This window comes from Babylonia areolata, chromosome 14, assembly GCF_041734735.1.
Source record: "Babylonia areolata isolate BAREFJ2019XMU chromosome 14, ASM4173473v1, whole genome shotgun sequence".
NCBI lineage: Eukaryota > Metazoa > Mollusca > Gastropoda > Neogastropoda > Buccinidae > Babylonia > Babylonia areolata.
The window spans coordinates 24,277,066-24,294,585 of record NC_134889.1 but is presented as its reverse complement, the minus strand read 5'-3'; the positions used below and the strand labels follow the sequence as shown (position 1 = coordinate 24,294,585).

The window sequence follows — 17,520 nt, the reverse complement described above, 5'->3', positions numbered from 1 at the left end:
GTAAATTGTGGAGGGAAAAAATGCTTTCTCAATGTTTTTTGTTTGTTGTTTTTTTGTTTTGTTTTTAAATTTCATCTTTTAAAAATGTTTTAATCTGTTCAAATGCGTCTGCCATTTTTACCAGGCTTTTTAGCTAGCCCCTGTCGCTTTTGGTGAAAGGCAAGGAGTTGGCCGCCATCCTAAAACCCCACCCCTCCCCCTATTGTCCTGTATTTGTCATTACATCTGCAGGATTCATACAGGCTGTACAAAATTTTTGTAGTGTGTAAAACATAAAAAAAATAAAATAAAATAAAAAAATAAATAAATAAAAGCAAGCCATTAATGTCCTAATATATAAACTTTTTTTTTTATTGGGTGAGGAGGGGGGGGGAGTGGGGGGGGGGGGGGGCGGAGGAGAGGTATGTTTAAATTGCAGGCATATAATAAATGACATAACTCATTTTTGTACTGACCCAGGTTTATTTTATTTTATTTTATTATTTTTGTTGTTGTTTTTCATTTTGGCTCTTTACATTTTCTTTATGGCATTGAAATAAAATAGTCCACCTGATGTAAATTAAAAGGTAAAATGATAATTTTAAAAAATCCCAAAAGAATTTTTCCAGTGAAATGGCTGTTCTCATCTAGATCTACAGAAGATAATTCAAGGGATATACAGGCAGCACTGAAAATACAGTTCATAAAGCAGCAGTTTAAAAAAAAGTTGTTTAAAAAAAAAAGAAAAGTTTTTTTAATTTTTTTTTTTTTTAAATGTGATTAAAACCCTTTATGAAGCCTACAGCAAGTCTGTGAATATTTTCTCCAGCTGCTGACAGTGTCCTTGTCGTGTTTGCTCAGCACAACTCTTGCCATTGTCAAACGACATTTTGGTTGAAAAAAAAAAAAAAAAAGAAAAGAAAAAAAATCAACTTACAATTGCATTTACTTGATCATCCCATTTTCTTTCCACATACTTCTTATAGAAAATTGTATTTGTTCTCAGGGGTTGGGTTATTTCTGTATTATTTGAATTTGGTATTGGCATTTTGGCGATTTAAAAAAACACAACAACAACAAAAAAACCAGTGTTCCCATTTTATTTTACATTGTTTTGGTACTAAGACCTCATTTACTAACTGTGTTGCGGTACTAAGACCCAAAACTTCTGTACCAGAACACAAAATTCAGTTCAGCGACCTCTGAAGGCTGTCCACAAACTTTTCAGTCCTACAAAAAAAAAAAGTCACTCCCACTCGTTTGAAAGCAAGGACTGAATATGAAACGTCCTCACCTTTCCCGCTTCCTGCTTTTTTTTTTTTTTTCTTTCTTTCTTTCATATATATATGTATATATATGCTTAGCCCCAACACTCGGCTTATATCACAGATTGACATAAGTTTACATTTGGGCCAACAGTAAAGTGAGAGCTGTATTATCAATGGTTTCTCCAGTCAATGGGAAACCATTTACAGCTTAGCCTTTTGTGAAGGACTTTGACTCTCAAACTAGGAGGCAAAATGTGCACTGGCTCTTAGTGCTGCAGCCTTGTGGGCTAGTTGGCCTTTGGGAACCATCCCAACGCCGACTGTCCTAAAACCCTCTTGGCCGAGAGAGTGGGGATGTACTTGGGCAAGACACTCTCCATTATAAACAAATTCTACGCCAAATAGTCGGAACAGCAGTTGCCTCCTCTGCTGTTCTGATGGTCATAGTCGGACACGACTGACTATCATATATACATAAATGTTTATTGCTTTGTTTGTCCCTCTTTATATAGTTAATATATTTTTCATTTTACTTACTGAGTGGATCTCGAGCTCTTTTAAGTTCTGGATCTCTCTCTCTCTCTCTGTGTCTCTCTCTGTGGAGAACCTGCGTCATTTCTGTGGAAGAAGCTGGTTTTACTAGATGCCGTGACAAATCTCGCTAATGTTCATTCATTTTTCCTCTCTCTCTCCTACTTATTACCTTCAGCAATTGATCACACTTTTGCGTGGAAGATAGTGTAGTCACTTTTGTCTGCCTCTTTCTATTGAATTGTTCAGGGGGAAACTGAAGAAGACAGGGTTATTCTTGAAACTCTGATAAATCTGTACTATGATTGTAAAAACAATGAAATGCCGACCTATGTGGGCTGCTTTAGACAGAACTGCTCCGCTTGAAGCACAAAACTGTCTGTTCGACAAACACTCGTTTCTGTTGGAGAGAAAAACTATTACTTGGATCATTCATATGTACTATTAAACCCACCCTCCCGCCCCCTACCCCCATCACGATCACCCCCACCTTCATCCTTTGCCAGTGGAATTTTCGGTTTTGTAATTGTTGTACAGCAGAAATCAATCGCACGTAATCCATGAAGGCTTTGCCTCTTGTTTGGATAGAAACTGACTTGCATGTTTAAAAAAACAAAAATAATAAAAAGTAAAATAAAAAAAATTAAAAAGCGTTCCCCTCTGTTGTCTCTCGTTGTACAGATTTCGGTTGGTTTGTATTGGAGATTTTTTTTAATTGGTTTGTATTGGAGATTTTTGGTTTGTTTTGCTTTGTTTTTTGTTGACACACGTACAACGAGAAATTCAGGATTCATACAACATGTGCAGATACAGAAGAGATTTCTCTTATGACTGAAGGAGTGGGAGGTAAACGAAAAACTGTTGTGTTCATTTAAGTGACTGGTCACAGCTGAAACAACAGATGTGCCTGGTGATGAGAAACATCACAGGAGTGAACAGAAATGATTAAATAAGATAAATAAATACATATATGTGTACTCTAAACATACAGGGAATGACAGAAATAGGGAAAATTGTACACCACTGTGCAGCTCATTTTGTTGTCTTCCTTTTTTTAAAATTTTTTTATTTATTTTTTTTAATTTTTTTATTCATAATTTCACAATATTGTGGGGGTTCAGCAGCCAACTTAAAATGTACAAACCATCCCCTCAATTACCTCTCCTAGAATACCCACACCCTTGTCTCCTTCTGCTCCCTATGTAACCTACTTAGTAACCCTCACACCTCCCCAGCTGGAGATGGATTTGGATATGCATGAAATGACAAATTTGTCAAACTGGGGGAGGGATGGGGGGTGGGGGTGGAGGGGAGCAGAAAAATCAACTGAGCAGTCTACCCTGTCGCAAAGACCAGATTTTGTGATTCTGGAAAAAGAGTGAGGAGAGAGAAAAAGATTACATGCTTCACCATCCCAACTGAAAACAAATTTGTGAAACTGGAAGAAAAAAAAAAAGCCTCTGAATGGCTTGATCCTGTAAGTGAAAATAGATTCGTGAAACTGGAAGAAAATAGCTTTTCTGTGAGTCTGCTATGACTTGAATAAGTAAAAATAGATGTGTGAAACTGGAATAAAAAAAGAAAAAAAAGCCTCTCAGTGGCTTAATCCAAAAGTGAATATAAGATTTGTAAAACTGGAAGAAGAAAGCCTCTTGAAGGCTCTCAAACATGAAAATAGATTTACGAAACTGGAAGATAAAAACAACTGTCTTATGGGTATTAACTTATGCTCTCCTGAGTGAAAGCACGCACGCACGCACGCACACACACACACACATATATATTATGCTCTCCTGAGTGAAAGCACGCACGCACGCACACACACACACACACATATATATATTATGCTCTCCTGAGTGAAAGCACGCACGCACGCACACACACACACAAACATATATATATATATATATATATATATATTATACATATATATGTGTATATATAACTGGAAGAAGAAAACCTATTGAAGGCTCTCTAATAAGCCTCGGTGAAAGTCGAAGGCAAAGCAGCTTTGTGAAACTGGAGAAAGAAAAAAAAAAACAACCTGTCCCAACTGAGTGTTCTGGCTAACTGTAGAAGGTGAAAAAAAAGATGATAATTATCAAATACTGAATGATGATACTGAATGATAATGTGCTAGAAATGACACAGCATGGATTGTTGTGGAGGATTTAGATCCAAACCTTGATCCAGTCACAATGGAAATTTCAGTAAAAAAATCAACACTCTTCCACACTTTCTCTCTCCCACCACCCACCCCCTTTAATTTTCTTTCTTTTTTTTTTCTCTCCAGTGTACATAATCTTGCAAAAAGTGCGGATGCTTGATTTGCAGCAAACTTTGGACATGCTCTTTTTCAGTAATCTGAGCTGTAATTTGCCATATGATTATTATTTCATCGTTTGATTTTATGTACAGACCCACTGAAGTGAATTCCACTTGACTTTGTTATGGTGACTGTTTTTTGTTTTGGTTTTTGGTTTCTTGATAGCTCTGTATTGTTGTCTGATTTTGTTTTTAACAAGTGGAATAAACTAACTGATAAAAAGAAATGATGTGTGCTTCGTTTCATTTCGTTGTGTCTGTGTGTGCATATGTTTGCTCTGTGTGTGTGTGTGTGTGTGTGTGTGTGGGCGCGCAAATTTCAAACAGCTGTATTTATTCACAGTGCGATAAATGTTTCAGAATTGATGCCAGTTAAAAAATGGTTAAAACATGAATTTTTTTGAATTTTTTATTAATGTGACAACTGCTTAATTTATTAATACTAGATGTCCCCATAATGAACAATCATTTAACAAAAATGGTAACAGCACACACCCCCCCCCCCCACTTACTCCCCTCCAGAAAACAACAACAAAATACCACCATCAAAGAACAATCAAAAACCTCTACTAAATATATGTTTTTGACACATAACACCATGATACTGGCAGCTCTGTATCACGTGTTCCAGGGTTTTATTGCCACACTTTACCCAGTTAGTGCATACAGCGGTCAATGCTAGACTGCCAGAAGAAATAGCAGTAGTGCTGTCATTTAAAGTCTTTTCACATGCGGTATATCAGACCTGGGAAAGGAAATTTGCCTTATTAGAAATCTGCATTTAAGTCAATGGATCAGGAAAAAATTCTTTTTTTGAAAGACAAAAGAACCAAATCTGTAATAGATATGAAAAAAAGTAACAGATATGAAAAAAGTGTGTGTGTGTGTGTGTGTGTGTTTGTGTGTGTAGATATAGATAGATTTCAAGATGTAGATAGAAAATGCTGAGTCTTAGCGAAACTTCAAAAAAAACCAAACAAACAAACAAAAAAAAAATATATATATATAGTTTTGGTAGGCTTACAGGGCCACCCCACAGCCTTGGGGTACACACACAGGCCAGGTATAATCTTTTAGGTACCCATTCACACCTGGGTGGATTGAGGAAAATCAAAGTAAAGTGTCTTTCCCAAGGAAACTACACCATGCTGAAATGGGAGACTCGAACCCACACCACTGGTGAACACTGGGCCATTAGCGATGCTGCCATGACGCCTCCTTAATTATCATCAGAAAAGCTGTAATAAAACACAACCTGGAAAGGAGCGCATGCAACACAAAAGCTAATTAATTAAACTGACACAGCAACAACAACAACAAACACACATTATTTATATTTACATTGTTGTAATACTTGTTTATATGCATATACATATTCTCCCTCCTATGACACCTGATTCATTACACACCACAATCTCTTTAAACTCGAATTTCTTGTAATATACTTTTCCTCTAATACATGATTATCATTAACACTTTCTTACACTAATATTCACATGCATTCCCTTTCTTTCATCCACTGCTACTCCTCTTTCCGTCTATCTGTATCTGTATCTGTAGGGTACGTTGCTATCGCCACTTATGACTAGTCCGCACTCGCTGTTTTATATGTACTTTGTTATGTGTTCGTATTGATATGATGTGTGTCGATGTCACATGCTTAGATAATTATTATTCGGATTACAATATATACCTTGTTTCCTGTGTACTGTTCAAACCTTAGAGACGAACAACTGGGCGGGAAAAGGCACAGTACCCGCCTGCCACATGGACATTTTAAGCAAACGACAAAATACCAAAGTGCCGCTTATCCCTTAGTAGTTTAGTTTATTTTAGTTATGTTTTTCCTTTCTGTTCCCTTTTATTTGTTTTGCACCATGTTTGTTCTGATTTGTACCTACAAAGTCACTGGAGCTTTACAACTAATGACAAACATTTCAGTGTTCAGTGTACTGTGTTAACACACACACACACGCACACGCACGCACACGTTAGTATTTAAAAGGTGAATCGATTTGAACGTGAGCACATGAACTAGTTTTTCAGTCATTCCATGTACCCCCCACTCACCCCTACCCCCACCATACCCCACTCCCCCACGGCAAGGGGACACTGACAAGGGCGAGACCACACACGGGAGGTAACCCTTAGTGACACTGAATGGTGTCACCACAGGGTGAGGGTGGAGAGGGGTATGGCATTGTTACCCGAACAGAAGTCTCTTCTGCATTGCCCAGACAGGCCACGTTTCAAGGGTCAGTCGGAACACGTAATACAAGACACTGCCCGGTGGCCGGCTATGTGTCAATAGGAGGGGTGGGGTGTTGCAGGGGGGGTGTGTGTGGGTGGGTGGGGGGCGTACTGTTGTGGAACACACAATACAAACTTGAACAGTACAGACACCACCGTCAGTTACACAACGTCTGTCAGACTCCTAACTCCCCTTGGCCATTTCACAGGCTCCCAACACCTCCCAGACTGCGTTCTGTCCGGTCAGTTTGAAAACCATAGTTGTGGTCAGTTCAGCAGTCGCAGACCTTACCGCTGACCAGTTAGTTTTTTGGGTTTTTTTTCTTGCTTTGTTCTGCCGGTTGAGCACTGTTTGGACCTCTGCGATCTGTGTGAGTGGTTCGCACTTTCACTGAGTCGCCTGTGTACTCCGGCAGTTGTTCTCTCTCTCTCTCTCTCTCTATGCGTGTGTGTGTGGGTGGATGGATGTGTTTGTGGTCATAAGCACCCACATGTGTTTGTGTGTGTTTAACAAACAAAACTTTCCACTTTCTTCATTTATTGTCGCGCGCGCGCGTGTATGTGTGTGTGTGTGTGTGTGTGTGTGTGTGTGGCCACGTATACAGATGAGGCGGAAGTGGAGGCTGAGAAAGGTGCGCGCGCGTGTATGTGTGTGCGTGCGTGCGCGCGCGATCTCATGTTTGCAGTCAATCCTGTGCACTGTTTAATAACCAAGCAGTCTTGGGTTCCACGAACTTTGCCCCGACCTCAGCATTGACGCTGACACTATCACTCACACCTTACCACACCCCTCCCGACGACAATCTCACTCTGACTTAATACGTACTTATCAAACTGCTTACACGGGCGATTGTAAATATAATAATATACTCAGCCTGAGAAGGAAAACAAACACTGATGGACAGAGAGACTGCTGGCTGCCAGTTACACCACAAACACGGACAGTAATGTGCCGCTAACATTTGCTGATCACGCAGAAAACTCTCTCTCCCGTACTGTGTCAGAGTTAACCTTTTCCCACTTTATTCCCCCCCCCCAAGTTATCTATGAAAGGAATCCGTTTCTCAAAATTGTGACTCGCTGCTTGGGCTGGATTGCATATGTTGTAAAGTCCGAGAGCTACAATCTAACTTTTTTTTTTAAAAATACACCCACATACACACTCGCGCACACTCACCATATTACACATCCCACTTACTGATATAATGGAGTATACGGGAGCGTGTCGATACTCCCCCGTGTGTCGATACTCACCCGAGTGTGTGTGTGTGTGTGTGTGTGTGTGTGTGTGTGTGTGTGTGTGTGTGTGTGTGTGTGTGTGCCGGTGTGTGTGTGTGTGTGTGTGTGTGTGTGTGTGTGTGTGTGTGTGGTTGTTGCTGCTGTTGTATTATTATTCTTTGTGAGAGGGACTATCGAGCCGGGGGAGTATTGACGCGGGGGAGTATCGACACGGGGGAGTATCGACGCGGGGGAGTATTGACGCTGGGGAGTCTTGACACGGGGGAGTATTGACGCTGGCCGGGAGTATCGACACGGGGGAGTATCGGGCTGACCCCGAGTAGTCTAATAACACTTATAGTGAATAGACGTTAAACTGAAGATCTCTCTGTCACACACACACACACACTTACCCAATGGGGATCTCGGAAGGATGTGTTGCTGACAAATTTCAGTTCTTGTTCATGACATACCTCTTTCCAAAACATCTCTCCTATCCTTCGTTTTCGATCTACAGTTTCTCAAACTTTCTATAAACACGTATAAATTTTTATCTGTTATTCATCTGTATGCATGCGAATTGCTGCTAACACAATCTGTTCAAGATTCAGCGCTGCACGAATAACACAATTATGTTTGTTATCTTCCGGAGTTCTGACGTTATAGGTTCAAGGGAAAGAACTTGTGTGATACAAAAATTGAAGAATCAAGAATCGCATCTCTTATGATTATTTCATGTGGTTTCAATTTATAATACTTTATAAATAGCAACAAGTTTGTTTTATGAAAGTGGTGGGTATCATGAGTATCACATACACTGATTTAGCGAATACTGAATCATGTACTATTCACTGGCAGAGGCACATTATTTCATTCAACTCTCTCGTCAACACAAATAAATTTTTCTTCGCGTGAAATTCAGGCTCCTGGCCTCTCCCAAGGAGAGCATTTCGCCATTGTTCACATTCCACGCCATTCCTTATTCAAGTGGACGGATATTGTTCAAAGAATTTTGCAGCGAAAAGCTCTTGTTAAATGGGTTCTTCTAATCTGACTTGCACTCAGTGTACACTGTGCTGAAAAGAACTCAGATTATCATCTCGTTCGAAAAGACAAACAAAAACAAAACAATTTTTTTTTAAGTCTCCAAAACCACGTTCAGTTCCTGGCAAGAAGTGGAGGAAAAGGAAGGGAAGCAAATATCATCCCAGTTCAGTTTTTGTACTATTTTACAAGTTCTTTCCCTTGAGCCGGAGAACAGAACGGAAGGTAAAAGACCAGAGTGCGCTCAAACCACACACCCTGTGTCCACTGTCGCTTCCTCGGCTTGTTAGGTGATAAGTGATAAGAAACTCTAGAGAGAGCTGGACAGTAAAGGGTCTTCAGAGACGAAGCCCCCCTCAGTCAAGTGTTTCGGCCCCGTAACTCCTTACACTCAAAGGGGGCCGGGCCGCACCCAGCCGGGTCACAGGACCAACGCCTTGACCATATCACACCCCCATGGGTAAGACCACAGCCACGAACAACTTGACCTTAAGGGCGATACGCCGAAAAGTCGTTAAACTCAACTCTACCCAGGTCATGACTCCTGGATGCCCTTGTAGTGCCACCATTTTTCTTTCTTTTATTGTTTATTATCTACCAGCAGGCTGCCATGCCGGCGGCGATGGCAATGCCCACAAATCCCCGAGGCTCAAGACAGAATGAGTAGTGTTCACAATAAGGTGTGGACGTTCACTCCGTCAGTCTCACAGACATCGAGGAGTGGAGGCGGGGAAGAAATTTGGATACTGCCACATGCACTGTAGGTGTATCCCTTGTCGGTTCACCAATAGAACAATACAACTACTTTTACTGTTAACGATAACAATAATGATAATGATATTCTTTTTGCGTAAAGCCCACACAACTGCACAGACAACCATCACTATATCTTTCGTTTTTTAATGTATCATTTACGGTTGTATGTTAATAATGAATTAAAGCACATAATGGAAACATCGAAACGCAAGACAAAACACGTTCGATCTCTCCCGAAAAGTGCTTTAAAGTTTACTTGCCACGTACGTGACTTCAGTACTACGGTGATTACTGTCAACCAGCAAGCGACGCTTTATTTTATTTTATTTTTAAAGTTCATCTATTTATTCATTTATTTATTTGTGGTTTCGTCTGCAGATCAGATTCAGGCGATCCTTAAAAAGAAAGGCTGCATGCGAATTAAAGAACTGCCCACGAATGTGTTTAGGGATTGATGCTGACGGAGGTGGAAGTGAGTGGGGATGGTTAGGGGGGGCGGGGGGGGGGGGGGGGGGAGGGGCGTAAAGAATCTTTTAGTATGGACGTCAGACACAGATTGTGCGGGAGGTGGGGTGGGGGTATATATATATATATTAGATGTGAGTGTCCAACAGCAGAAAGGAAATGGCGATAATTATTTTATATGGGGGTTTTATTCAGCACTATTTGGGTGTTCTCTTTCAAGGATCAACTAAACCATCAATGAAGAATAACACGACATTAAGTTTGTCACTCACCCTGTTTCGTCATGGAGTGCTTGCCCTTCTGTCGCCGGGCCCTCTGAACGACGGTCTCTTTTACTGCTCTTGTACGAAGGTGGCATTCAACCGGAATAACGAGGTCTCCAAGTGATATCCAGCCACAGTAACACTGTATCAGTGATATCCAGCCACAGTAACACTGTATCAGTGATATCCAACAATAGTAACGATGTATCAGTGATATCCAACCACAGTAACGATGTATCAACCACAGTAACGAAGTATCAACGTGATATCCAGCCACAGTAACGATGTATCAACGTGATATCCAGCCACAGTAACGATGTACCAACGTAATATCCAGCCACAGTAACGAAGTATCAACGTGATATCCAGCCACAGTAACGATGTATCAACGTGATATCCAGCCACAGTAACGATGTATCAACGTGATATCCAGCAACAGTAACGATGTATCAAAATCCAGCTCAACAATGAAATAACGTCCAACTGCAACAACGCTGCATCAATATCTGCCGACAGTAGTGCTGTATCAGAGTGATATCCATGCATCTACACGAACACTGTATCAAAGTGACATCCAGTCAAAGTGTTATACTGTATCAAAAAAGAAATCCAACTCAACAACTGAGATCAGCGTGGAACTTTGGAGCTGACTTGTGAACAAGTGCCCACCGCCTTCACTTTGAAAGGGTAGAGCAAATGAGTCACGTGAGCACGTGTCACACATGAACATCGCTCACTGGCTCTGAGTTAACACTTTCGGCACGTGTTTTTCGTGCTTTTAGCTGTTGGGGCGTGTGGCCTGACTGACTCTCATATGGGAAGATGTGTGTGCGTGCGTGCGTGTGTGTGTGTGTGTGTGCGCGCGCGCGCTCGCACAAATTTTAGAAACGAGGAAGGCGGAACGAGAGAAATAGAGAGACAGATTACTAAGCATACTAACCTTCCATCTTCCCAGACTGATATCACACGCAGACTCAAAAAACAAAACAAAACCAAAACCCAATAACAGATTCACAATGGTTTATTGTAGAAAAAAAATGAAAACAAACTAATGGTTACACAAATTTAGTTAACTGTGGTTAATGTTTGATAATATCTTCACTCATTAAAAACAAAACACCGAGACACAAAATTAATGAAAAGAAAAGAAGATTGCCACATGTAACTAAGCTCAACGGTAACGTCAAATGCAAGAGAAAAAAAAATAAATTAAACGAGCCATCAATTCCACATATACAACAACAAAATAGCCAGTTTACACCAAAACGCGCTATGAACACATTTAACTAACACCTGGACATGTCACCAAAAAATCAGCACCTAAACACCAAAACAAACAAAAAAACAAAACAAAACAAAACAAAAAAAATCATAGTTCCTTTCCGATAAAACACAGACATGTTTTATACGTATGCATTCTAAAGTTTATTACTACCGTCTTCTGTTCAGTTTTCAGATAAATCATAGGTGGAAATAAAAATAAATTAGAAAAAAAGGGGGGGGTGGGGGTGCGGGGGTAAGAAATATCACCTGCGTTAACGTGTTGCAACTGCATTGTGATGATTTTGGATCTTAAAATAGTTATGCTACTTCAGCAGTCAAATTCATAAAAAAAAAAGAAAAAGAAAGGAAAAAACAAACTAAATTCACACCTCCGTTCACGTTTGAATGCTGACATATAAATTATGTCTTTTAATCATCATACTGGGAGAATACATCGAGGCAGTTAACAGCTTTATAAACATGGACCTCACCACATTTTACTACAAAAATCTTTATAAAAAAAAAGGAGAAGTCTTTGACAAAGACAATATATAAACGTATCACATATACATTCTACAATACTCCTTGTAACCTATCTTTTTTTTTCTTCTTTTTTTTTTCCAAACACAGTTTACATCTGAACGAAGCAACGGAAAATACACAACCACAAAGATTTCGGTACAACATTTAACTCCGATCTAAGTTTAAGGAACCCCTCAAAAATATTTTACAAATACAGTTCCTCAGACAAAAATTGTGACAACTTGAAATCATCGGCTCTAAGTCCAACATTTATTGCAATGATTGATAGTTATTTGCCAAATGTCAATAACAAATTCAAACTTAAAAAAAAAAAAAAAAAAAAAAAAAAACCACAACAATTAATTACCCATTAAACGGAAACGACACATATGTTATTCTAGTCACCTTACAGAGAATTCCAGACGATACATAAAACATTTATGGTTCACATGTCATAAAGAATTTCGCAGTTAATGCTTCTGAGATGGTGAGGGGTGGGGAGGAGGGAGGGGGGGGGGGGGGAGGGGGTTGGGGGGGGGAGGGGGGGGGGGTTAAATGCTTAACTACAAATGTACAAGTTCACAACCAGCGTATCCTCTGTGTTCAAATTTGTTGTTGATTTTTTTTTCTCCCAAAATAGGACAGATTATGTACATATATTATTATTGACGTGACACTCATGATTCTGTGTGTGTGTTGTTGTTGTTGTGTGTGTTGTTGTTGTTGTTGTTGTTGTTCTTCTTCTTCTTCAGTTTAATGACTTCATGATGTTAGTCAAGTAGAGCGACTATGTAGGCCTATGTATGTATGCTCCTGATTGAGTAAAAGAATGGATTCAAGAGAGCGAGAGAGAGAGAGAGAGGCAGACACACAGACAGAAATGGAGGAAGGAAAACAAGAGAGAGAGAGAGAGAGGCAGACACAGACAGAAAAGGAGGAAGGAAAACAAACTATAGTCAGCCAGAACTGTGTCTGAAGTGTAACCAGTACACACATGGCTCGTTTTCCCTTCAAGAAAGTCTAAAGCAACGAAACGCGCTATATTGAATGTCTTACACGTGCAACACAATTCAAATCAGCAACAAGCTGTCCCTTATCTTCAAGGAACAACAGCAAACCACCCGCTTCCGTCCCCACACCCACCTTTTTTTTTTTTTTTTTTTAATAAAAAAAAAAAAACACCGAAGGAAGTCCAAGAGTGAAAACAGGAGAGAATAAAAAGTTTATGTTATTGTCTGTTTGTTTCTTGTTATATGTTGTTTGATTGATGTTTTTATGTTGTTTTTATACAGCATGTGTGTACATGATGATCAGAAAACTGCTTCTGACAGACAGTGTACAGTCTAACGCGGTTGAAATCGGTGGGAATGTAATGAATGAGAACTCAAGAATGCGAGAAGAAGAAAAAAAACACAACAACAAAGGAAGTGTTTATATAGGTAAGAAGTTCAGGACCAATACTGAATAGGGGGGGGGGGGGGGGGAACATAAGCTGAAACAGGTGTGACAGAATTAATCTTCAGTGTTTTTATAGACAACAATAATTTTCTGGGACAATCTTTTTTTTTTGGAGAGGAGGGGGGGAGTGCTGGGGCGGACGGGGCGGGGGGGGGGGGGGGGGGTGGGGGGGGGGAGGGGGGGGGGCTGAGAAAGCTGAAACGGATATGGTGGATTTACTCTTCATCGAAAGAATATAACAGCAGCCCGGGATGAAAGGAAATGGAAGGGTTTAAAGGTGACACTATTATTGTCAATTTCATGCTCAAGTCGATTGTGAATGAGGATAAAACTCAAAAGGAATTCATGAAAACAAAAAATTTCCCTTTCTTCTCCTTCGTTTCTGTACCACTGTTGTTATCACCCTTCTGTTACTGTGACCGGCAGGTAGCATCATTTCCTTCCCTCTTCTGTTTCTTCCTGTCACCATCATCATTACCATGATCACCATCACATATGTGATGTACCCTCACCCCACAAACATGACCTGGCGGGGGAATGGGGGTGGGGGCTGGGGGGGGGGGTAGGGGGTGCTCTGGCTGACCCAACAACACCACCGAGACATTCGTCCTAGGTGTCAGTGGTGGAAGGGTGAACACTTCACCAGCGTCTTCTGTTTCAGTCTTCACACGTGTCATGGGCCCCGTCAAGCCACACACACACACACACACACACAGTGCCTCCCTATTTCTTTATGCAGATGCAAACAACACAACTCTATAGCTACATCAACACTAACAAGTTACGGATAAACCCTCACCCCCCCCCCCCAAAAAAAAACAACAACAAACAACCAACAACAAAAATCAACAACACATTTTGAAGAAACATAGAACACAGGATGTTTTTTTTTTTTTAAAGTTAAACTCTTCAGTAATCCACTTACTCAGGACACCCTGAGACCTTTTACAGGGTGCAGGTTATTTTTGGCACAGGTCATGTAAATAAAGTCACAAAAAACACATCAAGACATGGAAATATTCAAAACAACGAAGACGTGCTGGTTAGAGCTCGCTTCCAGTGATTCAAGAAAAAAAAAAAAAAGTCCCACAGCTTTTACGGCCACTGGGGCAGTGAATTCACACCCACTGTGTCCAGGGCTCGGGCACTGGAAGGCGGGGCCCAGTCCTCTCCTTCCGCCGTTTTAACCTTCCCTGACCGAGGTGAGGTACCCCCAATCACAGACGGGTGGAGTAGCGGGATAAATCGGACCAAAGTGCCTGTCCCCACGGACAGAGCACCGTGCCAAAAGACGGGGGCCTCCGACCCGTGTCACTGGTGAACACTGGATCACAAGTCCAGTGCCTTAGCCCGTTCTACCACAACACCCCCAGAGACACAGCAGGACAATTACAAAGAACCAACAACAAAAGCAAACCCCCCCGATGGGAAAGTGAGCATGACACGTGCTTTCTTCCAGACCCAAAACACATTCCCTTGTTATCAGCTGGACGTAGATTTCCATCCTGTCATGGACATGTCATGTTCATATAGGGGCTAGAACCTTGTTCATACGTCAAAGACGTGAATGTTCTCCATAGAATGACATGCGCTTTTATCCTGCCAATATAAAATGTCAGCCGGACAGAATATCATTGCAAAGGACGCGATGGAGGTTAAGGAGTCAAACTGATTTTAATTAACCCATAAACAAACTGGTCTACTGGTGTGCTGATAATGATATTTTCGCTTCGTCAAATCCTTACACTAAGCCCTTTCAAGTCTTGGCCTTATAACCTACTTCTAGTTTTCAAAATAACCCCTCCTATTCTTCCGTCCATAGTGTCTCTAGCCCTCTATCTATATCACGTGTTTACGAGTTTTGTCTTCCATCCCGTAGAGTAATGCACACATTTGATCTGTCTCCCGCACAAGATTCAGCGATAAATAAATAGGCTATCCATTTATCATTCTAATCATTTATTCTTTCCCTGCATTAAACAAAAAAATCATACGTTGCCTTTGTTACTTCGTAAAGTTTGTCACTGTCTAAAGCACTAGATACTCTGCTTCCACTGACAAACATCGCCTCCTCCTCTCCAATAACAGATTCACAATGGTTTATTGAAGAAATAACTAAAAAACAAACTAATTGTTACACAAATTTAGTTAATTACGGTTAATGTTCGATAATTACCCCCCCCCCCCTTAACAAAATGTTGCTTCTCTGCGAATCTATGATGTAGTAGTAGCCCGGAACTGACAGAGACCTCACACAAGCGAGTTGCCCAAGCTACAATCATGACCTATATTATCCCGCAGATAATGTTCCATAATCAGGATGTTGCATAGCTGGTGACTAAAAGATCTTTTTGCCCGAGTATATCAATGGAGACACACCAAAAGCATTTCAGCCAACTGTAGAAAGCGGGACCATTCCACCTCTGACCCTCAATGCCTTATTAAAATGGTAAGAAATACGCATATGTTATCATACACTGAAGGGTTAATGTAATAGCGGCGATCATCACCTGTTCAAAGTCTACTCTAATGGACAAAAGCAAGTATTCCAGTGTATAAGTTCTTCAATGTATTTGGGCTTTTTTTTTATGGAAGAGCTACTACACACTGGGGTTGCTGCCAATGATAATCCATGGGGGGGGAGGTAACTCAGGTACCCATCCACCAGTCCCCATAGTCTCCCTTTCTTTCTCTGAGAACTCCTGGTTTGAAAGAACAAACCCTTTTCATTAACTTTCCCCGAAAACTTACACGTCACACATGAATCAAAGAATTGAAGATAACCAAAAAACATGACCAGCCAAAAAAACAACAACAACAAAACAATTTTCCATATTCTATCGTTATTATGCGATCAAGAATTTTTTTTTTTTTTATGTACAAAATGAGTAAATTTTTGCTTCATGATGAAAAGGGACTGTGAACATGTTCACAAGTTACAATCCTCCTAACCAAAAAAAAAAGAAAATAATAATAATGCAACAGTTTCCATCGCAGCCACGAATCAAGCCCCAGCAATACCTTAAAATCAACATCCCAGGCTCCGGCCAGCTAAACGACAAAAGCTTTACGATACCAAGCTCACTTCTTTCATGTCCCTAACGCAAACGACTGTCCTTAAAACCCCGAGTTCTCAGTGGCCAGCCTCTACACAAAGCGAGCGCATGTTTCAACATTCCAATAAATCAATTCAGTTCAGTTCAGTTACTCAAGGAGGCGTCACAGCGTTCGGACAAATCCATACAATAAAAAACCCCCCCCCCCCAAAAAAAAAAAAACCCAAAAAACAAAGACCTCTCAAAATCGCTGGCTTGCACAGTAACGAACTCCCTCTCTTCCTCAGGCTGTTAAAGACAACAACAACAACAACAACAACAACAACAAACTGAACAAAGACCCCACAGATCGCTGGTTTGCACAGTAATGAACACCCTCTCTTCCTGTTACAGACAAAAAACAAAAAAAAAAGTGTTGTCTGTTGATCGCAAGAACTGTCCCCAAACCTGCAAGCTTCCAGTCCACTCTCCACAGCGATGGCGGGTACAGTAGTGGTAGTGGTAGTGGTAGGAGGGGGCGGAGGGAGGGAGGGGACGGAGGGGAGGTAACTGCCGGCTCACCGGTAGTACCTGTAGGTCAAGGACTGCTCCTCGTAGGGCTTCCACAGCTTCCGGAACAGGGGGTGCCGGGAGCGGACACATTCGGGCCTCTCCTCGGGCCGCCATTTGCCGTTGATGCAGGCCGCCCCGCGAGGCCCCTTCAGCTTGTAGTTACGGTCGCAGTCGTACTCGATGCGCGTGCCGTGCTTGATGGTGTAGATGAATTCGCGGAAGAGGAACTTGCCCACGGCGCCCTTCTTGTACACCTTGCCGTTGGGGATGGAGCCCGGGTTGGGGCAGTAGTCTGTGGGAAGAGGGGGGTGGGGGGCATGGGGGGAACAAACACACACGCACGCACGCAAACACACACACACACACACACACACATGGTCAGTTCTTCGTTCGGTTGGTGGGTTTGCTGTTAACATCATTCAATCATTGTTCGGTTTCAGAGTGTGCATGCGTGTGTGAACGTCTCTGGTGGTGTGAAAGCTTTCTGGTCTGTCTCCACACAAAGATTCAGCGATATAATCATGATTAATAATTATGATTATGATTTTATGATTGTGAACTATCATTCGT

At 41.2% G+C, this 17,520-nt stretch overlaps 1 protein-coding gene across 1 annotated transcript in view; it reads right to left on the bottom strand.

Moving 5' to 3' along the window:
* Positions 1–11,102: 11,102 nt before the first annotated feature.
* The window catches only part of LOC143289933 (protein lev-9-like), a 299,788-nt gene continuing 293,370 nt past the window's right edge, over positions 11,103–17,520 (bottom strand). The window contains exon 14 of the mRNA XM_076599192.1: positions 11,103–17,242. Coding sequence (XP_076455307.1) covers positions 16,956–17,242 — 287 coding nt within the window. The 3' untranslated portion in view covers positions 11,103–16,955. The remainder of the gene's footprint in view (positions 17,243–17,520) is intronic.